Consider the following 24,295-nt stretch of genomic DNA (forward strand, 5'->3'; position numbering starts at 1 on the left):
TCTGCTGCACTATTAAGATAGATAGTTGATAGAATAATAANTTCTGTGTGTGTGTGTGTGTGTGTCCCTCTTATCGTTGCTAGACAAAGGCTTAGTGAACTATTCTCTCGTTGCCTAGCAAGACATTCCCACTACAACGGAGAATTGTTGAAAGCGTCGTGTTCTATGCAAGTCTTGTCGTATCAAGGGAAACAGGCGATCAGTTCTTTCCAGAACTTCATGTTTTATTACCGTTGCCTATAACAATTCTCATTTGTTCTCTTGACTTTTTTGTGCAAAAGCTGAAAGAACCACCACTGTTTTCTTAAAATTACCCACGCAATCCGGCCTTCATATTCTTTTATTATCACGAGGATACTGTTACTGTCTTCATCTCCTCTTGAGGTACCTATGCAACAGATAGAGGCTGCACATCCTTCTTGAAGCTGCATTTTGTACTCCTGAAAACTTATCATAGACAGTTTGCAAGAGTGGAAGTGTCTGTTGAATATTAATTGGTCACATTAGGCCTCTCAGCCTGGTGCCATCACTGACAGATGCCACCCCTTCCTCTGCTGCAGCGTGCTGTCAGTAGTCATGCAGGTTCTCATCTCAGCTATGTTTTAGTCTTTCCTTAGAGAGACTGAGATATTGACGTTTGCATATTGGTTTCCTCTCAAGGAAGCGTTTATCAGGTAGAGTCTATGTGTGAGATCGACTTTCCTACTTCAAAGCTTCTTGTAAATGTTGAGTAAGAAGGCAGGCTAAGATTTATGACAGTCTTCTGTTAGGTAATTGTGTTTTATTCGCTAGTACTTGATAGCTTGGCTCAATGATAACATAGCTTACTTGTCTTCAAGAGGTTCATTGTCCGAGGTATTCATTACCATGATTAAGCTCTATTGTCCCTTTAGTCGCACATTGAAACAAACGATTAATTGTACGTTGACATGCAGGGTGTTTCATGACTTTAGGGCATAACTGCAGGAGGTGATTTCCTAGATCTTTGTGATCTAAAAAGTTCATATAAACATGTGTCCGATTTTGGACGGTTATGGAGTTATGACCGTTTTAAACTCAGAATAGATGGTAACGATTACTGACAATAAAGGAACAAAATAATAAACCAGCATAATACATGATACATTTAAAGTATGAATATAAAGTTAACTTTGTGAAATTACCTTTAATTTGAATTTATTGGTACTTAAAGCTGATTTTCGAAAATGCCACCGCCGGCCGCAACACAGGCTGCTGCTCGGTTGTGAACCGCGCCAGACATACCAACCTTCCCCGCCTTAGGTACCTCTCAAGTGTCGAGATATCGAGAGCGCCCTCTCTGTAGCTGGCTAAAAATAGCGACCCCCCAGCTGACAGACGCGGTTCACAAGACGGCGTGTATGGAAATGAAAAAACGGTCATAACTCCGTAACCGTCCAGAATCGGACACATGTTTGTATGAACTGTTTTGATCACAGAGACCTAGGAAATTTGATCACAGAGACCTAGGTAATCACCTCCTACAGTTATGCTCTAAAGTAGTGACTTCCTCGTCTCTGATCTTTTCCAGTTCACTGTACTTATTCAATTCGACACCAGTCAGTACATGTCAACAAAATGGCTGTGAGTGAATGTCAGTACATATCCTGACTCTTGCTTAGCTGACACAGATTCAATTGGGAAAGAGCAGAATAAGTAATCCTAATCAGATGCGTATGTTATCCAGAAAGTAAGTTCCAGTGGGCTATTAAAAAAAGAATTCATTTTTTGTGACTTAACAAATGTAGTTTGATCGTGTGATTCATGATAGTCTCCTGGATAAATTAGTTATCTTTGGTATTTCTGGTAAAACAATAATGTTGTTCAAGTCCTAACTGAAAAATGGGAAACAAAGGTTGAGTTATGTCATAAAGAGAATGGAAAAATACATTCAAATTGAGAAGCTCTAAAATATGGAGTACCTCAGGGCTCAATTCTGGGGGCCCCTTGTTGTTCTTACCGTACATTGGGAATGTACTTGCCATTGGGAATAAACACGTCAAATTAACGTTATACGCACATGATACAAGTGTACTAATATTTGGAAATAACATGCATGAAATCCAGTCAAAACTTATCATAGTTTTGAATACCTTAAATTATTGATTTACCAATAATGGCCTGTCCCTAAACTTAAAGGAAACCACATAGAAAAACACACCATTTCAGTTAAGTTAGAAAGATGAATTAATGCAAGTTGAAACAAATATTAGATTTCTGGGGCCAGAAATGGATAAGTTTTTGAATTGGAAAACACTTGTGAAATTACTGTTACACTGACTAGGCAACGCATGTTTTGCAATAAAGAATGTGAAGTATTGTAGTAATACTGAAACACTCAGGATGATATACCATGCATATTTCCACTCAATTATATATTATGGAATAATTTTCTGGGGTAAATTGTCAGATGCTATAAAGTTTCCCTTGTGCAAAAAAGAAGACTATAAGGATACTGGTGGGACTAAAGCATAGAAGCACATGCAGGTCAGCATTTAAAACATCAAATATATTAACATAGGCCTTGGGCTGCGCCATAGCTCAAGCAGTTAGTCGCTGGCTTTCTGATCCTTGGTCTGGTCAAGTGGGATTTGTGGTGGACAAAGTGGTGCTGGGTCAGGTTTTCTCTGAGTACTTCGGTTTCCCCTGCCAATCTTCAATCCACCAGTTGCTCCACAATCACCCTCACCTCTCATCTGGGGCTGGTACAGTAGGCCACAATTGGCCGCAGTACAAGGGACTTAGCCCAACCCCACTAGCAATAAAAAAAAACATAGGCCTTGCAATAAATACCATCTTTAATGACTTTTATGCTAAACAATTTAGAGCATTTTACCTGTGCCATTCATAATAAGTTAACAATGCATAGAGCCTACCTTCATGTATTACAATCACATCTGTCATTAAGACAAAAAGGTGTTCATTATGTCAATGTAAAAATTGTTAGCAGTTTGCCAAAATTTTTAGTTGACTCAGTTGGAGATGAAAACCACTTCACAGGAAAGTTTAAAGAAATCATAATTATAATTTGTTTTATTCAGGTGATGAATTTCTTAATTATTGTTGAGATTTATAGCTAAAAGACATGGGGAATAGGATTAGGCAATACATTACTTATACCTGCTGAGCAGAATTCTCGTACCATGACCTTGTTGCAATATATTACTCCATAGGTAGACACATACATAAGTAGAAAGACTTAAATTGTTGTCCAGTTTTCTTAATGTCTTCGTATCTTTTATTATACTATTTACTAATGATAAAGCACTGCCACTATTGTGCTTCTCATGTTTGTATGTCTGTCACTCAATATGAATGCTGTATATTTTAACTATATTTTACCTTGTTGATTTCGTGTTTTGTTGTAATTGTCTTATGGTAATTTATGTGTTTTTGACAAATTTTATATTCCATGCTGATAACCATATTTATGAAACTAGAAAGATATAATTGTGCAAATTTTTTAATGTCTTCATATCTTTTATTATACTATTTATTAACCATAAATCCCCCCCCCCTCATTGTACTCTTCATGTTTGTATGTGTATCACTCAATATGAATGCTGCATATTATAACTATATTTTACCTTGTTGTTTTCGTGTTTTTGTTGTAACTGTCTTATGGTAATTTTAGTGTTTTTGACAAGTTTTATATTCCATGCTGATAACCATATTTATGAAACTAGAAAGATGTAAATTGTTGTGTAATTTTTTAATGTCTTCATATCTTTTATTGTACTATTTATTAACCATAAATCTCCCCCTATTGTATTCTTCATGTTTGTACGTATAGCAAGAAATTAACGGGTTCTAGTTCGGATGATTGGATTTATTATCACTTCGGTTACAATATATCTTAATTACAATCAGTACAATGCTATCGCTGATTTACACAAGTTACAGTTTACCATTGCACAAGAACTAGGATTCTGCATCTTCACTAGTCATCTCCTAGCAGTGGATCTCAACACAGAAACTAGTACTTCATATTATGTCGTCTTGCCATTTCTTGTTCAGTCGCCCTGGAACCTCAGAACTCAACCAAAAACTCTCCTGGACTCTTAACTACACTGCACTGCACTGATCTAAGTCAAAGTCAAAATCACATTGCAATTGACAGTCAGTCAGTCTGTCTGTCTTGGTGTCGAGCTCCGGCTGGGGCTCATGACCTTACTTTTTAGATGAAAGTTACTGTCCTGTCCATGTGGGGCGCCCTCTCTGACGAGAGGTTGGGTCTGTCATTTGTCAGTCATATTTGATAGTATTAGTCCATTGTCACTATATACATCTTGCATCATAATCAGTATTCCTCATCTAGGAATGTTTATGTACATATTTGAAGATGGACTCTAGGTACCTGCATGTAGGACAAAAGGGGTTTAAGGAATGTACAGAACACTTTTGCTGAAATAAGTCATTAGAGAAAACCACTTAGGAGAGCAGTGTATACTTGAGAGGATAATAGCCTTAGTACAGGGTCCAGTGGTCCAGTGTATATATTTCTTATGCTTTTAACTGGTGATCAAGAATACTATTTAATATTCTTTAGTGATTAGTTATTAATATTATATATTATTATTGTATATTAATATTATAGTTATAGTTATTAAAAATAATAATAATGTTAGAATTCTGGGACATGACTCAGTATAATTTGGTAGGTAGGGACCAACTTCTTTTCAGAAGATCTTGTATCAGTGCCTACAGCTGTGAGAACCACACATCAACAAAAGTTTTATGCCATGAAGTTAATATTAAAAGCAGATCTCTCTTCTTGTAGAGATTAGCTGTGAGCCTGGTACTGTCTTCAGACAGGACTGCAACACATGTCGCTGTTCAGCTGATGGAAAAAGTGCAGCTTGCACCCGCAATGCATGCCCAACAACCCCGAAACAGAAGCGAGGTAAGAGCATTAGAAATATTGGGCCACTATTATCTGCAGCTGCTGATCCATTTAGAACGAGAGTCTATCTGCATCTGTTGTTCATTTAAATACCTGTTATCATCATATGTGCTTTTCAAAAGACTCAAAATTTGCAGCAAAGCATGACACCGAATGTAGTAACATTGTATTAACTGAACATAAACACAGTATATAGTAACACCAGCAAATGAATCATTCCTGCATAACAATAGATGAAATTGAAAAAGCCAATATGAAGACCACCTTATGAGCGCAGTCTATTACAACGTAGAGACATGAAGCTATCCACTGCTCACAACAATAAATTATTTTAAGTTTTAAGTTTTATTTTTAATGGTAAACTTGTAATCCGAGTCTCAATGCAATTTAAATTGTAATGCAGTCAGTATTAATAAGAACTACAGATAAGGTATGAATGTACATCATTAGGTTGTCTGTCTCACTTCATATGTTACATTAGGTATATGTAAACCACGTGAGAAGTTAGTAGATGTGATTTAGCGTCACATGTTACAAAGTCAGTAATGAAACTGTATTTAATGAACACCTGAAGATGACGCTTCAAGGGCTGAAAATTTAGTGTAGATTTTACTCGTAAATTAATGAATAAAAACATTCTTAAGTTTGATGGTTGAATGTATTTAAGGCCTTACCTTTTTCACTGTAATACATGCAACAGGATATCATGGCAATTTATTCCAAATATAATCAATAAGTGTATAATATAATAATAATATAATCAGTTACACAGAGTGTAATGTCTTTTGCATCATACCTGGATCACTTGTGCCAGAAGATGATCAGTATCTGGAGATTTATTTCTTCAGCAACACTACGGTTAGATACTGATGGTTCATTTTATTTCTATTTGCGCTGTCCTGTTTGATTAATAAACTTGCTTTGCGTTCAAGAGGAACCATGTTCAAATCTTCACCCAGACATTGACTATCCTGACTGAGACCATTTCTGATTTATCTTAGAAGTTCTAGGAAAATGTCACTTTAATAACTGAAAACAGACACTAAATATTTTCTTCCATATCCTTCCCAACAAACATAATGTTGCTTATGTTTTGATACTATGCAATTTGCATTGCTGAGAAAGCATTTCTACATAAACCAAGAATCAACCAAGAAGTGGTAGTTAATATGCATACTTCAAGAGTGTAAGCGTCTGGGATATGACAGCATGCGGTCTGGCAGATAGTTCCTTATATAGTGGAGGAACCTGTTCCTACTAAAAATGAAGGCAACAGGTTCTTTTGAAATGTAGGTACCTATCAGCCAAACTACATAAGATGATGTCCTTATAATTTAATGCTGTGAGAACCTCAGATCTCACAGACAAACTTGTTTACTGCTCAGCTCCCAGAGATGGAGAGCGGTGTGAGCCTGGAAGAAGATTCATGGATGAGTGCAATATGTGCATCTGCTCACAGGATGGTATAAAAGCTCATGCATCCTGCACAATTAACATATGCAGGAGGAACAAGCGAGGTAGGGCAAGTGGTGCTCTGATAGATGCATGTGCTGCATCTTGATATGCATGTTGAGGCATATGCAGAACCCAGTAGGCATGCTATGTTTTACTCCTTCCAGACCATGTGTTGAAAACCTTAGGCCTCGCCATAGCTCAAGCGGTTAGTCGCTGGCTTTCCACTGTGGTGGCCCGGGTCTGGACAAGTGGAATTTGTGGTGGACAAAGTGGCACTGGGGCTTGTTTTCTCTGAGTACTTTGGTTATCCCTGCCAATCTTCATTCCACCAAAAATTCTCCATCATTATAATCACCCAGGGCAGGTACAATAGGTCAATCAGTGGCCACTGTGCCGAGTGGACCCAGTTAGACTCCACCCCCCACTAAGTGAATTAATGTGTAGAAAAAGTTTTTAGGCTGTAGGTATATTGAAGTTGTGACTGTTCATTGTTTGTTCATTCTGATTGTTATCTAGCATATATGGAAATATAGCTTTTGTTTTTCCTGTTTCTTGCCTTGGACATAACACAGAACATGCAAAGATATTATGAAATGTACTCGCACAGACTTTCATTCCTTATATACAATTCTGTTACCCTAGCAATTATATTAAGTAAAATCATGTGAACACAAACTGACATGATTCTTGGATTATCCACAGCAAACTAATTGCCTCCATGGAACTGAGGCCTTGTGAAGCTAATAGTTGCTCAGATACTCAAGAAATTTTCATCATATTATGGATCTCAAAGATTCATTGTCATGTACATAACATTCTGCCACTGGCATCCAGCCCAAGCCACATGCAACTAGTCCACAGCCTCCCATCACATTTCATGTAGAGTCATTTAAATATTATCCCCCCTTCCATGCCTAGGACTTCCAGAGGGTCTCCTTTCAGGTTCTCCTACCAAAAATTTGTATTCACATCTATTCTCCCCGACACATATTACGTACCCTGCCCACCTCATTCTTCTTGATTTTATCATGCTAATATCTGGCTAGGAGTTCATTATACAAAGTTTCTCATTATGTAAGTTCTTCCACGCTCCTACTGCTTCATCCCATTTAGGTCCAAACATTCTCTTCACCATGGAGTTCTCAAACACTTCAGTCTATTTTCTTTTTTTAATATGAGAGTCACAATTTCACACCCATACAAAACTACGGGCAAAATTGTAGTTTCAATCTTTATGTTAATGGTAACAAGGCACTGCCTGCAATGTAATATAAATATAAACAAGAATAATAAAACTGAAGCATGTGTAGACTCAGTGGAAAGAGTCTGACAAAACATTAAAACGAAATGTGTAGCTAACATGTGGATGTTACTGAGATTATGTCTACAGTGGTCTGTAGGTCTCCCTGTCTCTGTCTTCAAGTAAATGAGAGGGAGAGGCAGTAGAGTATCTACTTGCTTGCACCTGTTAAACAAAGCTAGTATAGCTACCACCACCACCACCACCACTACTGCCACCCTTAACACCACCTCCATGACCAGTAATATCACTATAAATATATATAATGAATTATTACTCGTACTTGCTGAATGACAAAAAAGTGCACCCATAGTGTATAGTCTGTTTCATTTTCAATAGTAAAAAATAGTCATGTATCTTTCATATACCACTTTCACAAATTTTAGTGCTTATCTAAAATGATTTGTGTTGTCATCATCAAAGTCCAAATGCTTTAAACAGTTGTCACGTTCAAATTTATTTAAGATCACAGTCAAACTTGTTGTGCCCTGAAACACTGTCAGACTACATGGCATCACATCCTTGAAGACTATAATCCGAATATCTGCTGTGTGAGAAGTTCAGATGTTCTTGTTTTTTTTCTTAAACTACTTTAACGTCTATTCTGCACTTTCAACAGATCTGTTGTTATATAAATTTTAACAATCCTGTATTTAATGGCACTACTGTTGCTCGTGTTTGGACTGATGAAGTTAGAGGTGTAATCAAAATGTGGTTCTGGAGATATCCAGTCATACACCCTTACTTCCCCAAGTTCTGATTTATATACTTTGTCTTCCCAGGACTGTCTTCATATAGAGAACAACTTTCTTGCCTAAACCAGTTTTCTTTAACATGCAGCATTCGGTTCCTAAACATACCAAGTTCTGGATCTTGGGTGTTCTGCTTATGAGGAAATGGCGCAACATGTAGGATTCAGTAGAATTACTTGAGATAACAGAAGTGCCCTTTCCTCAACTTTTGATATGGTTGCTTTCCTTAGCTGTATAAGAATAGACTGCAATACTTGCACATCACTGTAAGAACCATGGCAAGAGTAAGAAGGGAATTCCACAGTAACTTTTGGGTGTTTCTGCTAGGTATGCAGTACGAAAGAGGAACCTGACAGGAAGAAAGTGTTACATTTTACATATATTAAATGAAAAGCTCAGAAAAATGTATTTTACAGAATCATAATGAGTTGTCACTGTTTCTGGACAGAGACCTGTACACCTGGGACCTCATGGCAAGAAGACTGCAATTCATGCCACTGCACAGACACTGGTGTGGCTGCTTGTACACTGAAAGCTTGCCTACCAAAATCAACAGAACTACCACGTAAGTTGCAGATAACGAAACCACAGTGAAACATTGCACAAGTCACTGATCGTATTACTTACATGAGTCATAGGTCATTCAGAAGGGTCCTAAAAGTAAAGACCGTTTGTGCATAGCACTTGCGCAGGTCGGTGAATTGCACCATTCCAACAAGTAACAAGCCAAGTGAACGATTTGCTGGTCCTTTTGTTTTTCCAATTTTTTCTAGTATTTAAAAATGAATAAGAAAATTGAGAATCCCACCTGTTGTGAAATGTGGGATGTAAATAGGTTTTTGAATGCACAAAATGTTCATTCGATTGAAATTTACTGTCAGCTTATTGTAGTGTATGGGGACGGTGTAATGAATGATTCAGATATGTGGAAGTGGTGTCTCATGTGTAACCAGGGCAGGGCAGACATCCACAATGAGAAGCAATCCTAGTGCCTGTCCCTGATCACTGCGGACTTGAAAAAGAGGATTGATCAACACTTCAGGACAAACAGGAGTTTCAGTCTTGATGAAATTCATGAGAAATTTCATCAAATTTCTTGTTCGCTGATTCATGACACTGTTGTGGACCATCTCCACTAGAAAAGAATTTGTGCAAAATGGGTGGCACGGATGCTCACGGAAGAGCATAAGAACAAGTGCATGGTTGCTGCTTTTACTTCTTTGGCTTGTTTTCATCAAGAGGGAAATTATTATTTTTTGGAACAGATAGTCCCAAGAGATGAAACATGGGTTTAACATATTCACTCATTCATCATTCATCTGTAATCTGTCAGACGACAGGTCCACAGTCTCTTCCAAAACAGTTCCTCCACTTGATGTGATCTAGAGCTTTCTCCTTCAAATGAAAATATCCTCTTCTGTCTCCAAGGTCATCCAGCATCTTCTTACGTCTTCTTCCTCGTCTTCTGGTCACTTCTATCCGCCCCTCTATCTAACATATAGCTGATAGTAAATGTCAATCTCTGGAGTGACATTGTTCATATTCAACCTCAAGATCCATAAACTTCAAACAGACATACATTGTCAACCTTGAACGTCCCTGCCACATCTTGAGACAGAAATCGCTTTGACCCTGAAGGTAGAGGCAGCAGATTCCTACCAAATTACACAGTATGAGGTCCCAGAAGATGCCAATCTTAATACTCGTTGCTATGAGAACATCAAATTTGGTACAAAATGAAACCTGGATTGATGTATTCCAGGAAAATAATATGTTAATATGTATAAATGGGGTTCTTTTTATGGCATCTTTAACTATTATATTAATTCAGCCTGTCCAGAAGTTAGAAGAAGTATTGTTAAGTTCTTCAAATGTTCCATGGATAAACAACTATATTATTACAGCAAGAACAGAACTAAAAAGAAAATTATACAATCTCTACATGCAAAGTAAGCTTTAGGAACGTAGAAATAAGTATAAAGCATGTAAAAAGTAACGCAATGTTCTAAAAGGCTGCAAAAACAAATTGCATTCAGCATATTATAACTATTTCAATAACACCCATAAAGTATTGTGGAAATTAGTAAACAGAGGAAGACGCTCTTTGAATAATACATTGACTTGAAATATACACCGATAAGGGGAAAATGAAATTGTGTCAAGTCCAAGCTTATTATACAGGGCGAGTGAATGAAGCAGGCAATTTTAAGAACGTTATGAGCAGCAAACTATTGCATTTATTTGACTTTAACACATATAAATACAGTGTAAGCATAAAAGCATTTGGTTTTTTTCCATTAACTCCCTGAAAACAGAAGGCTGTTTCCCAAAAATAACATCGGACAGATGACCACGATTCCACTGTAGGCGCTCGATAAGTCTCTTCCTAAAGTCAATCATTACACTTTGCAGCATCTCTATGGGAATTCGTTCAACTTCTTCCTGAATTCAATGTTTATAAACTCCTGAACTGTGTGGTCTGCTGGAGCTTTGAGAAATTTTGATTTCAGATACCCCCAGAGAAGGTCGCGGCATAGCTCAAGCAGTTAGTCGCTGGCTTCAGCATGTCATTAATGTAGTGATCAGAGTTTACGGTTTTATGGAAAAATAAAGTACCAATGATTCACCACGGACTTACAGCACACCCCACCCCCACCTTTTCACCATGTAATGACACTTGCTCTATAGCATGAGAATTTTCATCGCTCAATATTCTTACATTTTGTGCATTGACATGACCAATAACCTGAAACCACGCTTCATCAGTCATGAACAGAAGCTGTGGACCCACGATTCCATCATGTACATTTTGCAGCAGCCAGTTGCAAAAACGAATTCTTGCTGCATAATCTGGTTGTTTCATCTCATGCACAACTGTTATTTTATACAGGCGAAATGTGATTAATTTTGTGGCTGTGAAAGCAGATCATAGCGAAATCCCAGTTTCCTGTGCTAAGCGTCTTAACGATTTTCGTGGACTAATCTGTAGTCGTGCCTCAGTATCCCGAACCTTTTCTTCAGTCAGCACAATCCTCTTTTATTGCTTCTTTATGTCACATGCTGAACCTGTGGCCTGACACTTTTTCACAAGCTTCGATAGACATGACTTTGTGGGAGCTGGCGAGCCAGGATATTTCGACGAAACTTACCGACACATATTCTGTATGTTTTTTCCTTGCAAACGTTTTGACAATAAACACGCTGTTCAATAGTGAACTTCATTTCAGTATAAATGTTGACTGCCTATCAACACCTCTGGCACAGACTGACTATTAATGCTACTTATTGCAGTGACAAAATCACACCACCTGATGGCGCGCATTTATCAGCGCTAATGACTCATTCTGCTATTGGCAGTTACAGCAGCACTCTGTGAGAAATGTTGTTTCCACTCAGCCCTGTTGCCAAGTTTCCTCCACCATTGAATGCATTGTATTACATTTTTTTTTTTTGCATTTCTACACTTTGAGGACCACCTTGACAGTGGATAATACCATGAAGTGATCTACAGCCAAGCTAGTTAATGAAACATAACAAAACGTATATTAATGAAGAGTTCTCTTCTTGTTGATGTTTCACAGCAACTCAGACCTGTGAACCTGGGTCAGTATTCAAGCAGGATTGCAACACTTGCAGATGTTCAGCCGATGGAACAAATGCTGCATGCACGCTGAAAGCATGTCTGCCTCTCAACAAAAAAAGGCGAGGTATGCCAGATGAACATTCAAATTATGACTATCAGGCCAAAAAATATGTTTCATCAGCTGCATATGTATCACAGATATTTAATAAATTCTTCATAAATTTCAGAATTCAGTATTGAAGTCTGCCATTAGAACCCCCATATAGAACAGCCAACTGTGAAATCCTGACAAATTTGTATGAAGTCTTGTTTAAAATTTTACAGTTTAAGAGTTTGACATGTATGGCATGAAGACAGTTAACATTTCAATGGAAAATTGTTAAAAAAGCAACTTCTGTCAAAAATTCTTAACCTCAGTAACTTGAAAAGCTGCATCTATCCAAAGATATAAAGACACTGTGAACTGAATAGTGCTGCTGTCAAGTGAATACAGTAATGATTGCTCTAGCATAGCCTGCACTGCTGCCATCTTCTGCTTCTTTTAATCACTACTTGCTAATGTATATAATAGCTGAATAGCAACAGAATAGCCAGCCTTGGCATTATACTGGTATATTCATGGATAGTCAGTACAATAAAAATGAAGGATTAATGCTTCAATATGGACCACTGGTGGAGTGTTCATGCTAACAGTGCTAGCTGGGCTAACACTTCAGAAAGTAAAATAAAAACGTTACTCTTGTGGTTCACTGGTAGTCCACACATAGGCAGAACAAGGGTACAGATTAAATGTCATCTGCTAACCTCCATCCAGCCAGTCATAAACTTGTTAGAGTTCTCTTGATACATCCTATAGCAGGTGCGATACCATTGTATTTTTACTCAACAGATGCATGCAACGACCACCACCACTAACTAAGTTTTGTATAGCAAGTGTTTTAGTAAGTGTTTTCTTAAGACAGGAGTAATTGATGATTTGAGGAGATGTCAGGTTGATTGGAATGGCTCACTATCAGGTTGTGTTCAATGATGGGACTTTGTAAAAGTGTTGAACGTTTTGGTACTATTATCAGACAGTTAAATTGACTGTATGGATTGTGGAGATTTGTACGGGATTGAGGAAAGGTCTACCATATTGAATTAGCTTGGGCTTTTATTCTGTCACCCCTGAACCTATGTTTTATCTTACCTCAGACTTGCTTAATGCAACAGAATTACCTTTATGTCACAGATGCTCAGAAATGTGTACCTGACACAACTTACAAGAAGGATTGCAACAATTGTCAATGTTCTGCTGATGGACAAACTGAAACCTCACTCTCAAATTGTGTCTATCAAAGACAAGTTCACATGCTCCTTATTCTGAGCCACAGCTGTGCATACTCTGGGCTTGTAGATGCTTCCTTAGCATAGACTAGACATCTTGCATTACAGGCTTCGATACACACGACTGTGTTGGAACTGGCGATCCAGGATATTTATGACTAAACTTATGGACACATATTTTGTATGTTTTTTCCTTGCAAACGTTTCGACAATAAACACGCTGTTAAATAGTGAACTTCATTTCAGTATAAATGTTGACTGCCTATCAACACCTCTGACACAGACTAACTATTAATACAATTTACTGCAGTAACAAAATCACACCACCTGATAGAGCGCGTTTATCAGCACCAATGACTCATTCTGCCATCGGCAGTTATGGCAGCATGCTGTGAGAAATGTTCCCGCTCAGCCCTGTTTCCAGGTTTCCTCCACCGTTGAACGCATCGTATTACGTGTTTTTTATATTTCTACACTTCAAGGACCACCTTGACAGTGGATAATACCGTGAAGTGATCTACAGCCAAGCCAGTTAATGAAACAACAAATCATATATTAATGCAGAGTTCTCTTCTTGTTGATATTTCACAGCTACTCAGACCTGTGAACCTGGGTCAGTATTCAAGCAGGATTGCAACACTTGCATATGTTCAGCCGATGGAACAAATGCTGTATGCACGCAGAAAGCATGTCTGCATTTCAACAAAAAAAGGCGAGGTATGCCAGATGAATATTCAAATTATGACTATCAGGCTAAAAAATATGTTTTATCAGCTGCATATGTATCACAGATATTTAATAAATTCCTATCATAAATCTCAGAATTCAGTATTGAAGTCTGTCATTAGACCCCCATATAGAACAGCCAACACTCAAATCCTGACAAATTTGTATGAGGTCTTGTTTAAAATTTTACAGTTTAAGAAGACAGTTAAACATTTCAATGGAAAATTGTTAAAAAAGCAACTTTTGTCAAAAATTCTTAACCTCAGTAACTTGAAAAGCTGTGTCTGTCCTAAGATATAAAGACACTATGAACTAAATAGTATATAATAACAGAATAGCCAGCCTTGGCATTATACTGGTATATTCATGGATAGTCAGTACAATAAAAATGAAGGATTAATGCTTCAATATGGACCACTGGTGGAGTGTTCATGCTAACAGTGCTAGCTCGGCTAACACGTTACTCTTGTGGTTCACTGGTAGTCCACACATAGGCAGAACAAGGGTTCAGATAAAATGTCATCTGCTAACCTCCATCCAGCCAGTCATAAACTTGTTAAAGAGTTCTCTTGATACATCCTATAGCAGGTGCCATACCATTGTATTTTTACTCAACATATGCATGCAACGATCACCACAACGAACTAAGTTTTGTATAGTAGGTGTTTTATTAAGACAAGAGTAATTGATGATTTTAGGGGATATCAGGTTGATTGGAATGGCTCACTATCAGGTTGTGTTCAATGATGGGACTTTGTAAAAGTGTTGAACGTTTTGGTACTATTATCAGACAGTTAAATTGACTGTATGGATTGTGGAGATTTGTACGGGATTGAGGAAAGGTCTACCATATTGAATTAGCTTGGGCTTTTATTCTGTCACCCCTGAACCTATGTTTTATCTTACCTCAGACTTGCTTAATGCAACAGAATTACCTTTATGTCACAGATGCTCAGAAATGTGTACCTGGCACAAGTTACAAGAAGGATTGCAACGATTGTCAATGTTCTGCTGATGGACAAACTGAAATCTGCACTCTCAAATTGTGTCTGTCAAAGACAGGTACACGTGCTCCTAATTCTGAACCACAGCAATAGCCACAGCAACAGCCACAGCTGTGCATACTCTGGGCTTGTAGATCCTTCCTTAGCATAGACTAGGCATCTTGCATTACCCATACACAGCAACTGGTCAGTATATAAACTGGTGTGGAACCTCTGTGACAGTCTGATAATCTCTGAAAGCTATCGACTGAATTTTAAATGCTTGCAAATTTTCTTTCCTATACGGTTTTTTTTTTTTACAAATTTTTAGATCTCTACATTGTTTTATTAGCTGTTAAGATAACATTTATACATGTTCTGATATTTAACAAACAGTTAATGAGAAGCACACAACAGAATGCAAAAGCTGAAGCTATTTGATACTCATTCTATCCCAGAAATCTCTTTTCCTAAGCCACAAGTGTTTTGTCAACATTGGGGATGGAACTCACGGCAGAACTTTTAGTGAGATTATCTTGGCAATGAATATGAAGGTAGTGATAAAACACACACACAAACACTCGTACTTTAGGAAGAATTCAAATTCAGTATTTTCTAAGACTGAAATCCCTTATTCATTAGCCATTTTGTCATTGGGTTTGGATACTTCTGAAATAAGAAATTTTATGATATTCAAAATGTGTCTCTGTGTGTCTTTTGGGTTAGAGGTGTCAAGTATAAATTCCTTTTTTCTTCCCTTGACTCTAGTTATGGTGTTTCGAGGCCTATGTCATCTGTCCTACCTAACAAGGGTGACAGAAAGAATTTGCAGGTCTTTCATGCAAGTGATAATATGGCAGATTTCTGTTTTGCCTTCAGGCAGAGTGGTGATGGAGACGGTGACTCATAAAGTGGACCCAAAATGTTGTGGAGTCCTTGTGTTCCATATGTTTATGAAGTTTTGACTCTGTTAGAGATGTTAAATGGATGGGAAGGTATCTTGCTATATAAAAATAAATAAATAATACAGTTTGACAGAAGGGTCTAGAAGCAAAGTGCTGCTCTCCCAAGCTAAAAGGCTCAGGTGTAAGGTGGGACAGATTCCTCATGAATTTTCTGCTTTTACCTGCAACAAAGACAAATCTTTATGTTTGCAGATAAATACCAAGCTATCTCTGTTCGGCAGTGTTTTAGAGTCCATCTTATGCTATGGGTTCCTCCTTCTAACAGTCATTTTTACCATAAACTTGCTGGGTAATTCAGCAACTAGGAAAGTTGAATGAATTCACCCTAAAACAAATAACATATGAAGAGATCAAAAACACAAGCCTTACTTACTTCATCTATTTTCTGATGTAAACAGACATTATTCTGATCGATGAAACAAAAATGTTCCGTTTCAGATGGTTGAACATTTTGTTATGGAATAAGAAATTATTATGTAACATGTGTAACATAAACAGTTCATTAGATTTGAGGTTCTAACTGCAGTGACTAAGAACAGTACAGTAATGCCTTACAATGTGTAGAGAGAAATGTTGGGCTCTGTCCAAACTAAATGGTGTTACAACACAGAGAAATGTTCTCTTCATGTAATAATTCGACTTTTCACTTGTTGATGTATAGACATGCCATATTTCACAAGTGCCATAGATGTGATTACCTGGGATTCAGAAACTTAAACCTCAAAGTGGATTCTATATTACAGTAAATGTGTAATATAGCTAAAATGCATACATTAATAGAAAGGCAGATCCATATACAATTATGCACAGAAATCCAAATGTCTAAGGTATTTCACATGTGTGAAGAGCTTTTGTCTTTCTCATTTCTATGGCTGTGAGTGGGTCATGCCACAAGCTTATTGTGCCTTGCCTTATGCTTACATTAGCAACATGCATGGGCCATTCTTTATAAAATCAGACTGCAGGCTGCATGAAAATTGTATACAATTTTTATATTTGTAACCCATTGTTCTTTCATATGCTTGTAGTTATGTGAAAGAAAATGTCAACTTGGCAGATTAATAAATATGATGGTCCTTGCCACTGTCACCTGTGGATTTTTCTGATTCTCGTCACAGATACATAACTTTAGATGTCAAAATAAACAGAAAGCACTGAACAATATTTAGCTTAACTGACTAGCCAAGCAAAAATAATGTTTTTAGAAAGTAAAAGACAAAGAGAAAATGTATGTTTTAATTTCAAAATCCTTCACAGTGTATGTGACAAGCTTGATTTCTCTTTCATGTATCAGAAATCTGGGTACAAATATTATGTTTAATGTAATATGTTGTAGAGATGAATTCCTGTAGCTACTGTCCTTGCCTAACCCTCTAATCTGTTTTTTTTTTTTATATGTAAAATTAACCTTGCTTGATTGTAAGCTTCTACTAATAAAAAATGTGTAAGCAAATTATAGTGAGATGGTAAATATATGTGCCAAATAATCCGAAACCTTGCAACAAGATATACAGCACTACAGCCATATATCTGTTATATTTCACCTTGACAAGTTTAAAATATTTAGGAATATCTTATTATGTTGTGAAGTTGTTGTCTGCTGTACATTATGCAAAGAAATTGCCCGTTCTTATGTTTCTCGAAAATGCCATGTAGTAGGCCCCCCCCCCCCCACCACCAAACCCAGCAAAGCATAATACATGATTGCTTGGCCTGGTGACTTTTAGAAATTCTGAGTATAAAGTGTTTGTTCTAGAGGATTATAGAAAACATGAAACTGAGTTCTGTGACAGATTATATTAGGTTTTAAAATGATGATCAAAAAGAAAATTCTGTTTGAGAAGTTTACTAAATTCATATCAGATTATACAACAGTGTGCCACTTTTATGGGTAGAATTAGCATTCTAAAAACAAAAGAATATTTGGTGTTTTTAATGCAGCTGCAATATAGAACTTCCTGCCTTTCATGTTTAAATGGGGTCTTACAAACACTTTACATCGAATGTGAACAACACGTATAATACACAGATTGTAAAGGGTTCTGACAGTGGTGTTTAACACTTGGGCTTTCTGGGTTTTTTAATATTGTTCATGATCCAGTATTTCAGTATTGGTCCAGTGACTGAGGTTAGATCTTTCTAATGGACCCAGCAGAATAGATGTCTCCCACTCCCTCGCCTGAGAACAGAACAGACCCAGTTTTCGAATACTGGATGCTGGACGAAATCCAAGAACACTGTAATCCTAAAAACACATAATAACTAAAATGATAAATATATTAAAAATGTGTATTTTTCTTAATCAGTTTGAATACCAGAAGAGTATTTTGATTATAACTTATGGGTGAAAAGTTTGAATTTTTTTTTAAATGTTGGAACGTGTAAAACATATGCAAACACACACACATGCAAGTGATATTAAATCCTGATATATTTCCTTCAAGTTACTAAATAATCATGAGGGCCTGTAACATCTGCTAAGAAAGAATAGCTTTACTAAAATAAGTATGACTCAAAATGTTTTTACATGCAATGAATAAATTATAAGCATTATTTGTAAATCAGATAGCTTCATCAAAATTAAACATTGTAGTATATGATACAAAAGAAATAAAGAATATTAAAATTATATTTATGGGAGTACCTCATTTCATGCATGAAAATCACATTAACAAACACTTAAAAACAGTGAAGTGCATAACAGTGTAAAAATGTAACTCACCAAGAATGTTTGACCTTCGGCAAGCTCAGTAACAATGTTGTCACCAAAGGAAAAGGCTCAGCATATGTTGTGGAGAACAGAGTCGCAATCTATTATGGTTGTCCAGCATCGTTTTAGAACACAATATGGATGTGAACCTGCTACATAGAAAAGCATTCAGTTCTGGGACAACAAACTTATGACTGTAAGTAGTCTGTTGTGTGTAAAATCTGGAAACACATGGAACTCTGAAGAAAATGTCAATCACATTGGAAAGGCATTCCAGTGAAGTCCGCACAAACCAATTCATGCTGCTAGCTTGCAAATTCAACGTTCAGCACTGTACAATGTGCTACACAAAAGGCACCTCCTGAGAGCATAAAGATTCACGTGATTCATGCCCTAATACCGAGTGACCAAGTAACGCCCACAAACTTTGCTGTGGACATGCGAGAAAGAATTGATGCATCACCCGATTTCCTCCACCAAGTATGCTTCTCAGACAAGGCAACGTTTCATGTCAGTGGAGTTGTAGAGACAGTCCCAAAGTGAATATGTGGGCTGGCTTAATGCACGACAAGTTTATTGGACTGTTTTTCTTTTTGGAAAAGACTGATTGGACATTCGTACTTGGACATCCTAGAGCTGTATGTGCTGCCTCATTTACCACCTCAAATTATCCTCCAACAAGATGGGGCACCACCACATTTCTTCCACCATGTTATGAATCACCTGGACAGAGAGATGGGTGGGAGATGGATTGGCAGAAGTGGACCAATTGCTTGGCCTCTTATTTCTTTTATTGCTAGTGGGGTGGGACTAAGTCCCTTGTTCTGTGGCCACTTCTGGCCTATTGTACCAGCCCCAGATGATAGGTGAGGGTGATTGTGGAGCAATTGGTGGAATGAAGATTGGCAGGGGAAACCGAAGTACTCGGAGAAAACCTGCCCCAGCAGCACTTTGTCCACCACAAATCTCAAATGGCGCGGCCCTTGGCCTCCTTGGTCGTCAGATTTAACCCCATTGGATTTTTTCTTGTGGGGTTCTGTGAGGACATTGTCTGCCACCTTATCCTCCTTGATTTGATCATTCAAACACACTCAGTCTATGTTCCTTTCTCAATGTCAGAGACCGAGTTTCACACCCAGACAGAACCACAGGCAAAATTATAGTTTTATATAGTCTAATTTTTATGTTTTTGGACAGCAGATGAGAAGACAAAAGGTTCTGGGCTGAATGGTAGCAAGCATTACCCGAGTTCAGTCCCCTTTTAATTCCTCCTCAATCAGGTTTTGATCTGTTATTGTCGTTCCCAAACATCGAACTGTGCCACATTTTTAAACACCTATTTCCTATTGTTATGTCATGATTTTGCCCTGCATTATGGTGATGAAACAGCAACATATACTTATTTTTCTCTGTGTCTACTTCTAGACCAACTTCCTTACTTAGACAATTTTATATATGTTAATATTTCTTGCTGTGTAAATAGATGGGTGGTAATGGTGTTTGAATGGATTAATGTGACAGTATTTAGGATATTTTATTCTACTTGTTTTGGTGGCATAGACACGGTTCAGCATGCATTCTTTCTTTGAGGAGTATAAAATACGAAGTTGAATTAACACATATCCATGTGCAAGTATAGTTTAAACCAATATAAAGCAAATATTATAACCTTAAAACATTGACCCTTACAAAGAGAAACGAAGTCAGGGACTAATGAATTAATGAAAGTATAAGGGGTGGGCCTTCTCGGCCTTTGCACCGCGACCTAAGAGAATTGATGGAGAATGGAAGCAAGCTGGAAGAAGAGTAAGTAACTGATTTCAGTGAGGGCTGCTGTTCATCAGTTTCTTGAATGTATGCAAACGCATATGACTGCAGTGATTGTTTTCAAATTACTGCATTTTGAGACAGGAACTAGTCAAGAAAATATATTCTTTATATTCAACGGCCCAGCTGTCAAGTTGTACAAATACAGTGCAGTCAAATAATGTATGTGCTAAGCCCATATATCACACCTTCCAATTGCTATTCTCCATTTCAGATTTGTTGTTCTTATGGTTGCAATTGCTAAGGTCATGATCTGGGATGTGACACTATGTAGTTCAGTAGATAGGTACAAATATTTTAGAGAAAACTGCTTCCTCTTAAACATTGACGTCTTGACTAGACTATACGGTGTCACATCCAAGAAGAGAGTCATCTTGACACTGCTCCCCACTTTATGTTTGTTCTCTTCTACAGGGACTTCCTTTGAGATAGTGACTTTTAGTTTTAGGAGAGAAATGCTATATATCATTCTAATTTAATTTTCTGTGCTATTTACACCAATGAAACCATGTTTTATAAAAACCTGTGGTAAACATTTGTCTGAATCTCTGTAATTGGTTCTCAGCATTCTCATTTGGAAGGTCCAAGAAAACTTGGGGAGTTAGAATTGGATGTGATACATCAGCTTCTGCTCTGTGGTGATATGATTTATTTATTTGGTGAAAACACTATAAAGAAAAACACAAGATGCCCCATTAGATAATAGTGACATTAAATCCTGAAGTAAATGAAGGAAAATCTAAGAACTGCGTATGTTCGTGTCTCATTACCAGAATGCAGGACAAAATAAAAACATGAATCTTAAAAAAAATTATCTTTTGCCTTCATGTCCACTGTTTAAAAATGTAAAAATGTAAGTGTTCAAAACTAATTATACCTATTGTTTTTATGGATGTTTCCTGTTGTCATTTACATTAAAGTAAGAACACAGAATGAGGGTGTTTGAAAAGAGGTATGTGAGGAGATTATTTGGACCTAAAAGGGAGAAAGCGACAGTAAGCTAGAAATATTTCCACAGTGAGGACTTCATAATTTGTACCCTTTACATAATATTAGGATTGTCAAATGGTGAGATGTGTAGAGCATGTGAAAAGTGAGAAGTGCATTTACAATTTTGACCAAAAAACCCACAATAATTGACATGGAACACCTGGGCATAGATGTGGGGTAACACACATATATTAATTGATCTTAAATAAATAAATAGATTGACAGGGTGTGGACTGGATTTATTTGTTTCAAAAGAGGGGATAATGGAAGGAACTTGTGAATGTAGTAATGAGCTTTCAGGTTTTATAAACGGCAAGAATATTCTGCAAAGGTTAAGCAATGATTAATTTCTCATAAGGTTTCTGCTCCATGCAGTTAGTGTTTTAGGTTTACAGTAAGTTATGCGGCTAATGTGGCAGCTTCCTCCTGAATGTATAAATTGTATGAAGTTAGTTGTATTCACATTTCTTTAATTCTTCAGTTTCAGTCATTCTCTTATCATTTTCATCAGCATCTTTTGCAATTCTCATAACATTTCATGCATCCCTGTAGCTTTCTTGACTCTTGCTTTGGACTTGCTGTAACTCTTCTACTTAATTTGTGCTTTCATATTCATAAAGCTATAAGCATTTTAATGGCATGATAAGTGATAGAGAAATCATGATAAATCAAGAATTGACCAGTTCGTAACTTGGTACTGTGTTACCACACTGTGAAAAAGCAGAGAAAGTTTTTTCATTGCCATAGGAGGTTGCAGGTAGTTAGACACTGAAATGTGGCACATTTCTGTAGTTCTTTTATGGCCAGAACCCACTGCACCTACTTTGCTGAAGTCTACTGTTTGTCATTTAGTTTCACAAATGCTTTATTAATATTATGCTTCTTTCTCTCATGAAGAAGTGTTTCGTTTGTATGCAGTGCATTTTGGGCACAGATGTAAGCCTGGAACACAATTTAAGGAGGGCTGTAAAACGTGTTGGTGTGCATCAGATGGACTTGCTTCCTACTGTGAACCAGACACATGTCCTGAAGTTTCCAGACAAAAGAGAGGTAGGAAGATAATAAAAATGTTCTGTAGGACTAACTCACCCAGTCGAACTTGTGTAATACCAGCATTATGTAACCCTGCAAGAATAGCTCTCCTGATAAAGGAGTACCTCATTTACTCTTTGTTGCAGTCAGTTGCAGTTAATCAGTGGCATACATAAATACCTGTAAGAAGTACCCACCCTTCATCTGAGATTTACTACTTTCCTTATCAATATCCCAGTTGGTCTCTTCAGAGGTTTTCCAACAGAAATTTTCTGTGCATTTTCACCACTCCCATGTTTCTTACATTCCCTGTTCATTCCATCTACCATGAGTCGCTTCTGCCGTGAAGATGAAGGCAGCAGGTTCCTCTGAGATACTAGTAACCACCTACCAGACTAAATATAACAAAAATCTATGATTTAAGTAAGAATTGCCTCAGAAATCTCTAATTCTGAGACAGGAAACAACTAAAGATGAGGATCATAACCATTAATTCTTAATCGGTGGATTTAAAAATAACCCAGCATACCTAAATTTCAGAACCTAGTGTAGAAAATTGAATATATTCTTGATCTTAATTCACTGTCATCCTTAAATTTTCTACTGTATGACCATGTGCCCATTATCATGTTAGGGCTGTCTGAATAAGATCGAATCTGGGTCAAGGTGTTTCTGTTTAGCTGTTGTTGTGTGCTTAAAGCAGGCTTGGAAGATGACACTGTGGGTCAATTTGTATTTCCACATTGTCAAACATTTATCTTCTATTTCTGTTTGGTCTGATATATAGGGTGTCCAGATGAAATGTATCCAAAATAAGAAAATGTACTCAGAAACTAATTGTCATACACGTATCTGGTTTATGTCATCAGAAAGGAAAATTCTGAAAATTCTTTTTTTCATACCCAGCTTACACGTATATGCCACCATATTGAGAAAGTTATATATTCAGAAAAACCTTTGATAGTTTCTCTTTATAATGGTGTAACCAATTAATGTGTATAATAAATTATTGATAATTAATAATTATTTTATTTTGGATACTTTTCATCTGGACATTCTGTATTTGAGGATGCAGGTAGCTAGCCCATCTCTCAACGTACAGCTGTGCATCTGATAGCTTCAGAATGTTTTATAGCAATCATTTTGAAGAAATTTGTTTGCTCAAGAGACAGTGTCTTCACATTAGAAAACTATCAAATGTTTCTGTCTTTCTGTGAATATAAGTACTGGGATAGTCACTACTGCTCTCGGGTCATATTCAATCGAAGATCTTTAACAATGACACATCTCAAATACTAATGAATCGCTCTTTCCTGCATTGGATGTTTATCAAACATATCATTATCATCATCAGCAGCAGCAGCACCATGTTTGGCCAATTCTAATCCCAAGGTTAGTTTAACTGGTCAGAAATGCCTAAAATATTGTATTCATATTCAGAGGACTGAGCCATAGCTGATGCGATTAGATGTTATTTTCTCACTGCAGAGTTTTGGGTACAATCCTGGGTGTCTTCACATGAGATTCCTGATGAATGAAATGACACCAGAATATGGTTTTCTTCCAGTTTCTTTGCTTTCTACCATTGTTCCACACTCATCTCTCACTGCTTTCTGAGGCATGCTATAGCCTTGACCAGGCAGCACATTATCACATCCTCAGTCTTTAAGTTGGGGGCTTCATCTTTGACCCAGATTTGGCTAGTCACAAAATAATGAGATGTAG

The 24,295-nt window shown here is 37.2% G+C and overlaps 1 protein-coding gene across 3 annotated transcripts in view; it reads left to right on the forward strand.

Annotated features, from left to right (window-relative positions):
• LOC111866014 (pacifastin-like protease inhibitor cvp4) overlaps window positions 1–24,295 on the forward strand; it is a 36,210-nt gene that overhangs the window by 6,176 nt on the left and 5,739 nt on the right. Inside the window, exons 2-6 of one of the 3 annotated variants that reach the window (XM_023854493.2) lie at window positions 4,799–4,921; window positions 8,877–8,993; window positions 12,010–12,135; window positions 13,929–14,054; window positions 22,457–22,588. In XM_023854493.2, the coding sequence (XP_023710261.1) occupies window positions 4,799–4,921; window positions 8,877–8,993; window positions 12,010–12,135; window positions 13,929–14,054; window positions 22,457–22,588 (624 nt within the window). The remainder of the gene's footprint in view (window positions 1–4,798; window positions 4,922–8,876; window positions 8,994–12,009; window positions 12,136–13,928; window positions 14,055–22,456; window positions 22,589–24,295) is intronic. The other 2 variants (XM_033752060.1, XM_023854494.2) reach the window with 2 other exon arrangements.

Source organism: Cryptotermes secundus, unplaced genomic scaffold, assembly GCF_002891405.2.
Source record: "Cryptotermes secundus unplaced genomic scaffold, Csec_1.0 scaffold72, whole genome shotgun sequence".
NCBI classification, from domain to species: Eukaryota; Metazoa; Arthropoda; class Insecta; order Blattodea; family Kalotermitidae; genus Cryptotermes; species Cryptotermes secundus.